The sequence below is a fragment of the Brachyhypopomus gauderio genome, chromosome 18, assembly GCF_052324685.1.
Source record: "Brachyhypopomus gauderio isolate BG-103 chromosome 18, BGAUD_0.2, whole genome shotgun sequence".
Classification (NCBI taxonomy): Eukaryota; Metazoa; Chordata; class Actinopteri; order Gymnotiformes; family Hypopomidae; genus Brachyhypopomus; species Brachyhypopomus gauderio.
In genome coordinates, this window is record NC_135228.1 from 18,516,462 (window position 1) to 18,526,270 (window position 9,809).

The 9,809-nt window shown below is 48.9% G+C and overlaps 1 protein-coding gene across 1 annotated transcript in view; it reads left to right on the forward strand.

The window, feature by feature from the left end:
* ank1b (ankyrin 1, erythrocytic b) overlaps positions 1 to 9,809 on the forward strand; it is a 101,579-nt gene that overhangs the window by 79,553 nt on the left and 12,217 nt on the right. The window contains exons 19-32 of the mRNA XM_076979572.1: positions 646 to 744; positions 910 to 1,008; positions 1,105 to 1,197; positions 1,414 to 1,486; positions 1,725 to 1,745; positions 6,342 to 6,465; positions 6,552 to 6,615; positions 6,751 to 6,863; positions 7,067 to 7,291; positions 7,576 to 7,730; positions 7,877 to 8,088; positions 8,466 to 8,670; positions 8,952 to 9,048; positions 9,296 to 9,524. Coding sequence (XP_076835687.1) covers positions 646 to 744; positions 910 to 1,008; positions 1,105 to 1,197; positions 1,414 to 1,486; positions 1,725 to 1,745; positions 6,342 to 6,465; positions 6,552 to 6,615; positions 6,751 to 6,863; positions 7,067 to 7,291; positions 7,576 to 7,730; positions 7,877 to 8,088; positions 8,466 to 8,670; positions 8,952 to 9,048; positions 9,296 to 9,524 — 1,809 coding nt within the window. The remainder of the gene's footprint in view (positions 1 to 645; positions 745 to 909; positions 1,009 to 1,104; positions 1,198 to 1,413; positions 1,487 to 1,724; positions 1,746 to 6,341; positions 6,466 to 6,551; positions 6,616 to 6,750; positions 6,864 to 7,066; positions 7,292 to 7,575; positions 7,731 to 7,876; positions 8,089 to 8,465; positions 8,671 to 8,951; positions 9,049 to 9,295; positions 9,525 to 9,809) is intronic.

The window sequence follows — 9,809 nt, forward strand, 5'->3', positions numbered from 1 at the left end:
TGATATCCCTATTGAAATGTTCCTAGTGCTGTCAATGGACTAGGAAGCTTTTAATGATCCTCACTGCAATATAGCGGTGAGAACAAAGCAGCTCAGCTTTAACCTTTGACCTCTTCTGCTCCTGCTGTGGATTACTTCATCTCTCCGCTCAGCTCTGAAAATAGATGGCAGGCCTCAGGCACCCTCACACAGACAGTCATTGACTCTTTTTCCTCTCTGGATGTCTCCAGGGACTGTGAGACACCTTCTCTCTCTCTCTGTCTCACACACACACACACACACACACACACACACACACACACACACACACACACACACACACACACACACACACACACACTTTTTCTCCTCCTTTCTCTGAACTATCTACCCATTTCTCTCCTTCTACTCTACTGTCATGAACACACTCATGAATACACGTGTGAACTCATGTCCCCCCCCCTCTCTCTCTCCCTCTGTCTCTCTCTCACACACACACACACACACACACACACACACACACACACACACACACACTGTTCCTCCTCTTTTCTCTGAACTACCTACCCATTTCTCTCCTTCTACTCTACTGTCATGAACACACTCATGAATACACGTGTGAACTCATGTTCCCCCCCCCCCCCCCCCCCCCTCTCTCTCTCTCAGTTGGGATACACTCCCCTACATGTGGCATGTCACTATGGCAACATAAAGATGGTGAAGTTCCTTCTACAGCAGCAGGCCCACGTGAACAGTAAAACCAGAGTACGATCACACACACACACACACACACACACACACACACACACACACACACACACACACACACACAGCCTGAAATCCACTGTGAACGGTGGATGCCTAAATGTTTGCACAGTGCAACTGCATAGCTGAGTCACATTTGACTTGATTCCTCTCCCTGTCTCCCAGGTGGGCTACACACCTCTTCACCAAGCAGCCCAGCAGGGTCACACTGACATTGTCAGCCTGCTCCTGAAACATGGTGCCCAGCCCAATGAGATCGCAAACGTACGTGTCCTCTTTGCTGTTTAGAGCCAGAGCTGTTGTGGGCTGTTATAAGAGGCAGTGTGTCTAACTGTGGGTGTGTTTTTGTGTGGGCGTCAGAACGGGACCTCGCCGCTGGGCATTGCTAGGCGGCTAGGCTACATATCTGTCATCGATGTGCTCAAGTTGGTCACCGAGGAATCCGCGTCCACGGTGAGAGCCAACCCCGGAAACGTACGCACTGAAGGAGAGTTATATGACCGTATTCTGAAGTCTCTTTAAAAGTCAAGTGATGTGATGTTATCTCTGCACATCCCTGCTAACCATGTCCTCTCCTTCGTAACACTTATGTCTTTTTCCTCCTGCCTCTGTCTCTGTCTGTCCTCACCTTTCTCTGTCTCTGTCTCTCTACACTCCACTTGGCCCCAGATCTCTTCAGAGAAGCACCGCATGAGTTTCCCCGAGACGGTGGACGAGGTCTTAGATGTGTCGGAGGACGAAGGTAGGTGCTGCTGACTCTGGCGTTCTCTCCAGCTGACTGGAGGAGTGGGTGTATTTAAGCAGAGGTTCCCCACCGCACTGTGGCCCACACTAACACTCCAAAACTGGGCTAGAAACTAAAGGACTGAGCGAAGGCGCTGGAACACATCACACCTGGCGCTGTACGTGTAATACGGTATCACTGGTCGTTATGTTAGCGCTCGTCATGCTGAACACTGGTCTTTCCATGTCTTCTCCAGGAATTTCACAGCTATCATTAGGTAGGAGTGCCTCCCGCTCTGTGCCTTGACCGTCCAGTCGCCGGTGGTTGGTGAATGTGTGCCTCCATCTCTACCACTCCCATCCCGTCTAATTCTGAGTTTCAACCTCTTTGCTTCAGGTTTTGTTCAGTTACGATGCTGTTGAGTCCACACTGCCATGCGACCATGACTTACGTTTTGTTGTTGTTGTTGTTAGCATTAACATTTGTCTGTGGGAAGCATTGTTCACAGGACTGCACAGTAAACTTGAATTTAAAACGGGTTTTCTCACCACTGCAGAATAAATGACTGAAAAACGCCAACTAATGATCATCATTTAACTCGGCAGAATGCTCTTGGGAAAATGATACAGTGCCTGTGTACTCCACCCTCACCTTTGTACTGCTCCAATTAAACCCCTTTAATAACAGGAAAAAAGGCTTGAATCTTGAATGCAGAGGAAGCATGTGAGATCATCTTTCTACTGAGCATGCTCACCAGAGTAACCGATTCCATACAGTCTGACCAAGTGTCTTGATTTTCTTCATGTTTTTGGTTTTTCATTGGCTCTCTGTATCGTGCGTGTGTGTCTGTGTGTGTGTTTGTGTTTATGTGTGTGTGTGTGTGTGTGTGTATGTGTGCGTATGTGCGTGTGTGTGCATGTGTTTGTGTGAGAGAATCCTTTGCTTGGCCGGCACTGAAACTGGTCTGTGCTTGTGAATGGAAGATGGAATGATATTTAGATTGTCCTTTAACTATTGCGCCTCTTCATCACTTCTCGTTCACCAGACATACTACTGGACACACCACCGGACACACCACTGGACACACCACCAAACACACAGTGCATCTCACTGTACCCCTCACCATTCCCCTCACCGTACCCCTCACTGTACCCCTCTCCATGCCCCTCACCGTACCCCTCACTGTACCCTTCACCATACCTGTCACCTTTCCCCTTACCATACCTCTCACTGTACCCTTCACTGTACCCCTCATCGTACCCCTCGCCATACCTCTCATCATACCCCTCACTGTACCCCTTACCATACCCGTCACCATTCCCCTTACCGTACCCCTCACTGTACCCCTCTTCATGCCCCTCACCGTACCCCTCACTGTACCCTTCACCATACCTGTCACCTTTCCCCTTACCATACCTCTCACTGTACCCTTCACTGTACCCCTCACCGTACCCCTCACCATACCTCTCATCATACCTCTCACTGTACCCCTAACCTAACCTTGTGGTGGACACACCACAAGGCACTAGGGCTGCGAATCTTTGGGAATCCCACGATTCGATTCAGAATCGATTCTTGGGGTCACGATTCGATTTTTTCCTCAATTCTTTCAGATCCCTACTATTCAATTCAAAAACAATTATTTTCCAATTCAAAAACAATTCTCGATTCAAAATGAGCTACTTTGGTCTGCTGGCATGAAAGCAGAGTACATTTATAAAGATATTATAATTGTAAAGGTTTTATTGCAATAATGTAAATACACAAAGGTAAATCCAAGACAACATGTCTATTTGAGGCTGACACTCAGAACATTACATTAAAGTAATAAAACTGTAGTAAAGTAAATAAAATTGGTAGGCTAGCTGCCAGAACTGGCCACTACTCAAAAATTTTATTATACAAAAATACTGCTCTTTCTGTAAAAACAACGAAGAAGTTATATAGTTATATATAGAAGTTATATCTAGTTAGGACAAAACTAGAGTGCTCAATGAACTAAGTTATTTATATTTTTTATTTTAACTTTATTTTACCAGGAGTTATAATCACTGTAACTCCCGAATATAATCTGTAGCGTCTTTATGCGTGTGCAAACGATCAAGCCCATTCTAACCCGGGCCGGGTTGACGGTCAAATCTAAAGTGTTTCCAAATGGTTGCTTTCAAAGACCTCGGAGCCATTTGGACTTAATACTTTAGCGGCGCAACAACAAATACCGTACACTACACAACCCGCTGTAGCTTTACTAGCATGCCTGTACATAGTCAAAGCTGTTTCCTTGTTTTGCCTAGCACTGCGTTGGCTGAGAAGGCACACACGCACCTGGAAAAAAAAATCGATAAAAAAAAAATGAGAATCGATTCTGAATCGTTCAATGTTAGAAATGTGATTCGAGCTCGAATCGATTTTTTCCTGCACCCCTACAAGGCACCTCACTGTACCCCTCACCATTCCTCTCACTGTACCCCTCACCAATCCTCTCACCATACCCCTCACCCCAGAGACGTAGCGCAAAATTCTGGGGCCCCACCGCAAGGAGGCAATGAGGAGGCCCGTGCGTGAGCTAAATTCTCACTGACGCGCCTGGCATATGCTTCATAGCTCAAGCTAGCACTTAGTAATATGCAGCGATCTGTATTCAAGCTTACTAACAGATACAATGCAATAAAAAGGTTCTTACCTTTAACAATGCCTAAAACGTCCTCTCCTTCTGACATTTTTCTGTGCAAATTCCTTTACAATGTCTGTCAGATCCATTCGACGAGCGCGCTGAGAATAGCAAGTCCGGAAAGTCTGTCCTGAGACATTGTGCTTCTCAGATAGTTTTTGATCATTTTCAGTTTTGAAAATGACCTTTCTGCACTAGCCACAGTGACGGGGATAGTTAAAAACATCAAGATTAGAGTTTTAGCGCCCTAACATCACCCAGGAGGAAGACTAAACAACAAACTCGTCCTAACTTCGCACGCGCGCCGCGCTTCAGCGCGATGGACAAAGTCATGTTTGCCGGGTTCATACAGCTTTATAAGGTGGAATTAAAGCACTTGAACGTCACTTTAAAAGTCCATTTCAATATTTCCCAGCACGTTAAACTTAATTAAGTTAAATATTTATACATATACTCGAAATGCTTTTTTATCACATTATTTAATGGTCGTTTATTTTCAAAACGCCCAATCTTAACGTCTTCACGTTCTCTCATGTTTCGTCCTGGAATTACAAGAGGCTCGTATTTGTTAACGTATCGTTTCGGACAACACTGCAAAGCCATATTTACGTTTGATGCCTGATTTGTATATATACGGTGTCTGGTCAGGTAAAAATGTTCTTTCACCGGTTTTGCAGAGGTTTTTTATTCTCGACTGCCACCTATCGCCACCTATCGTTTCGGAGAACACTGCAGTGACGCTCGCGAAAGTATAAACGCCTACACCGCTCGCGCGAGGTGGGCGGAGTTGCGCGCTACGGTCGCTCGCGAAAGTATAAACCAGGCTTAAGGCGGGGCCCACCTGTGTTTGGGGCCCCCCCTCAGTGCGTGCCTTGCGTGCCCCTCCCCTACGCCAGTGCCTCACCCTACCCCTCACTCTACCCTCACTCTAACCCTCACTCTTCCCTCACTCTACCCCTCACCGTACCACTCACTCTACCCCTCACTGTACCACTCACCGTACCCCTCACCATTCCCCTCACTCTACCCCTCACTCTACCACTCAAGGTACCCCTAACCGTAACCCTCACTGTACTCCTCACCATACCCGTCACTCTACCCCTCACTCTACCCCTCATGTACCCCTCACCGTACCACTCACCATTCCCCTCACCGTACCCCTCACTCTACCCCTCACCGTACCACTCACCGTACCCCTCACTCTACCCCTCACCATACCCCTCACCATTCCCCTCACTCTACCCATCACTGTACCCGTCACTCTACACCTCCTGTACCCCTCACTGTACCACTCACCATTCCCCTCACTCTACCCCTCACTGTACCTCTCACCGCACCCTCACCATTCCCCTCACCATACCCCTCACTGCACCCCTCACCATTCCCTCACTCTACCCATCACTGTACCCCTCACCATACCACTCACCATTCCCCTCACCGTACCCCTCACCATTCCCTTCACCGTACCCTCAGCATTCCCCTCACCAAACCCCTCACCATTCCCTTCACCATACCCTCACCATTCCCCTCACCGTACCCCTCACTCTACCCCTCACCGTTCCACTCACCATACCCCTCACACTACCCCTCACCGTACCCCTCACTCTACCCCTCACCGTTCCACTCACCGTACCCCTCACTCTACCCCTCACACTACCCCTCACCGTACCCTTCACTGTACCCCTCACTCTACCCCTCACCGTACCCTTCACCGTACCCCTCACCGTACCACTCACCATACCCCTCACTCTACCCCTCACCGTACCCCTCACTCTACCCCTCACTCTACCCCTCACCATACCACTCACCATTCCCCTCACTCTACCCCTCACTGTACCCCTCACCGTACCCCTCACTCTACCCTCACTCTACCCCTCACTCTACCCCTCACCGTACCCCTCACTCTACCCCTCACCGTACCACTCACCATTCCCCTCACCGTACCCCTCACCATTCCCCTCACTCTGCCCCTCACTCTACCCCTCACACTACCCCTCACTCTATCCCTCCTGTACCCCTCACCATTCCCCTCACCGTACCCCTCACTCTACCCCTCACCGTACCCCTCACCATACCCCTCACTCTACCCCTCACTCTACCCTCACCGTACACTCCTCCTGTGTCGCTTCCCCACAACTCTTCCCTGCCCTCGTTCACACTTGTCTTCTCTCTCCTCTGGGGGCCTGATGTCTGCCTTCGTAGGTGATGAGTTATTGGGGATGGATGGCTCTCGCTACTTGAAGCTTGATGACCTGAAGGATCAGGATGATGACTTCCTGTCACCAAAAAAGTCCATGCGGGAATTTGAGGGTGGCCTGGGCACAACGTAAGAGATTAAGAACTGGTTCTAGAAGTCTAGCCATAAAGTGCATTATTTCATGAATTACACACACACTTTTTCTTTCTGTTTAGCCCTTACTCACCCGCCATTCCCAGAATACCATGCGTATCTCCAGAGACTGTCATTCTGGAACAGGTAATTATTTCTATATCTTTTGAGTTAAATGTTTTTAAAGTATTTTCTTGTTCTTTCACTTAACATGATTTCTGAGACCTTTAGTGTGTTTCCTCATTGGTGTAACACGTAACGTGTTGCTCTGTGTGTCTGCAGCACACGCCAGTCCCTCTGCCAAAGGAATATGATGAAGACTCTCTGATCCCCAGTAGCCCTGCCACAGAAACCTCAGACAACGTCAGCCCCGTGGCCAGTCCCATCCACACTGGGTTAGTGGCCTCATTGTCATGAAGTATAGGCCATGCACGTAATAACCTCGCCAGTTTTTCAACACAGGGTCCTGCTAGTGCTACTTGTTTGCATGTAGTCCTCAACTGGCCTGTTAACCTTGACGTTCACTGACCTCGGCCCTCAAGCTGAGCCCTGATAGGCTCCTTCCTCGTAGCTGGACTGACTGTTGGTTGCTTGTCAGGTTTCTGGTCAGTTTCATGGTGGACGCCCGGGGCGGGTCTATGCGTGGCAGTAGGCACAACGGTCTGCGTGTGATCATTCCACCACGCACCTGCGCCGCTCCCACACGCATCACCTGCCGTCTGGTGAAACCGCAGAAGCTCTCCACGCCCCCTCCCCTGGTGGAAGGAGAGGGTCTCGCCTCACGCATCATCTCCCTGGGACCCTCCAGCATGCAGTTCCTGTGGTGAGCCTGACCACTTTGTCACTAAGAAACGGGAAATGTATCAAAACGCTTTGAATGTTTGGGTTGGAAACAGTACTAAAGGTCCTTGGTAAAAAGGCCAAATGTCATTTTATTAAGTAAAGTCTATGAAAATAATGTCTCATCATGGATGACATTAATTTAGTGCAGGTTTATATACCACAGATTAATATATTACTACATGAACATTCTGCTAATTGTTCATTAGTGTGGCCCGGGTAGTAAATGCTCTGGCGTTGTGCTTTAGCCCTGACACTGTGTTTCAGGCCCGTGATTGTGGAGATCCCTCACTTTGCTGCCCTGGGGAGGGGTGATCGAGAACTGGTGGTCCTGCGCAGTGAGAACGGCTCTGTGTGGAAAGAACACCGCAACCGATATGGCGACGACATGCTGGAGACCATCCTGAACGGCATGGACGAAGGTGCATCTTACGCCATGCTAAGAAAGCAGCAACCACAGTGCTTCGAGGATCACAGCGGGATCTGCATTGGCATCACGTGTTCTTATGCGTTCATCAGAGCAAACCACACCCCTCTTCCCAGCATCCTTTTCAACTTTCTCTTTCAGATCTGGAGAGTCAAGAGGAGCTGGAAAAGAAAAGAATTCGTCGCATCATCTCCACGGACTTCCCCCTTTACTTTGCGGTGGTGTCACGCGTTCAGCAGGAGAGTGATTTGATTGGTCCAGAGGGTGGTCAGCTGATCAGTAAGCTCGTGCCCCAGGTCCAGGCCATTTTCCCGGCGACAGCGGTTACCAAACGGGTGCGGCTAGGCCTGCAGGTGAGCTGTGACATCCGAGCCGACATCAGGGGCAACAATGTTTTTATGAGTGTAATTTTTTTCCCCATCATTATTTAGTCTGTCTGTGAATGCTGTTAAAACATGCGAGGTAATAATAAATAATAAAGAAAACAGATACAAATGCAAATTTGTAATACAAATGCTGTGTATTTTTCAAATGGCTGTGTATTCCTTTTCTTTGTTGCTATAATAATTTCCCTTGCGGTGAATATCATTCTCTTTCATTTTCACTTACACTTAGTTAGCTTTCTCCTTATCCTTCTGTTATAACTTACACTTCCAAATCTGGATCTCTCACTTCTCCTCTCCTCTCCTCTCCTCTCCTCTCCTCTCCTCTCCTCTCCTCTTTTACGCAGGCCCAGCCAATCCCTGATGAGCTGCTGACTCGGCAGTTAGGGAACCAGGCCACATTCAGCCCCGTGGTGACGGTGGAGCCACGCAGACGCAAGTTTCACCGGCCCATTGGTTTACGTATCCCCCTGCCCCCGTCCTGGAGGGAGAGTCCACGCAACGCTGGCGAAGGGGACATCACCAGCCTGCGTCTCCTCTGCAGCGTCATTGGTACAGTCTTGTTTGCGATATGTTCCTTTAGAGGGAGCTCTGTTTTGTAGCAATGATTTTTTTACTGTTCAGGGAGAGATGAGGCTGTGCTGTAGCATATCTGAGCCAGCTTTGCGTGCCCTGCCAAAGCTGAAAAAGGGCTGAAACAGATTGCCATACAGCCTGGACAGGAGCACAGGGATAAAGATAGGCCAAACATGGTGGTTCCAGATGGTGCTGGATATGAGGAAAATGACACTGGGTCCACAGAGTGTCTAAAATGCTGTAACATCCCTCTTCAGGTGGTACGGCTCCGGCCCAGTGGGAGGACATCACAGGCACCACTAAGCTCATGTACTCTAACAACTGTGCAAACTTCACCACCAATGTGTCAGCTAGGTGAGATCAAATGATAAAGAGCTCCCATGATTCAACACACACATAGACAAACACACACTAGTTAATGTGATTGGTTGATTATGTCTTGAATATATATTTAATTCTTAGGTCATATAAATACACTTCAAAATATTCCAAGTATTCTTTGCACATAAAACACACTCCATAACTGGTACATGTCTCCGTGTGTCCTGGCCGGACCGCAGCTGCTCTCTCTCTAAGGTGTCGTCTCTCTGCTCCGCTGCAGGTTCTGGCTGGCTGACTGTCCCCGGACGGCGGAGGCCATCACCTTCGCTAACCTGCTGTACCATGAGCTGACGGCGGTTCCATACATGGCCAAGTTCGTGGTGTTCGCCAAGATGAATGAGGCGCGTGAGGGCCGTCTGCGCTGCTACTGCATGACCGACGACAAGATGGACAAGACCCTGGAGCTTCATGAGAACTTCAGCGAGGTGGCCCGGAGCCGAGACATCGAGGTCAGAGGCTTGCTCTGGAGCGCCGGGCCCACCCCCCCCATCAGCCCTCCGCTTTCATGATCCGTCTCATCTGTCTAACCACAAACACTTGACCCCCGCGACCTCCTTCCCTCATGTTGCTGCATAAACAGTCTTTCCTCTCTCTTCACACATGCATAACGGGTGTCAGATGTTAAACGTTTTCAAGCTGTGCGGCACCAGCATGTATTATGTATTTTCATCTTGGAGCTGCGTTTTCAAATGTGTTTATTATCTGACTGCATGAGGACTGGAGTCTGACTCACT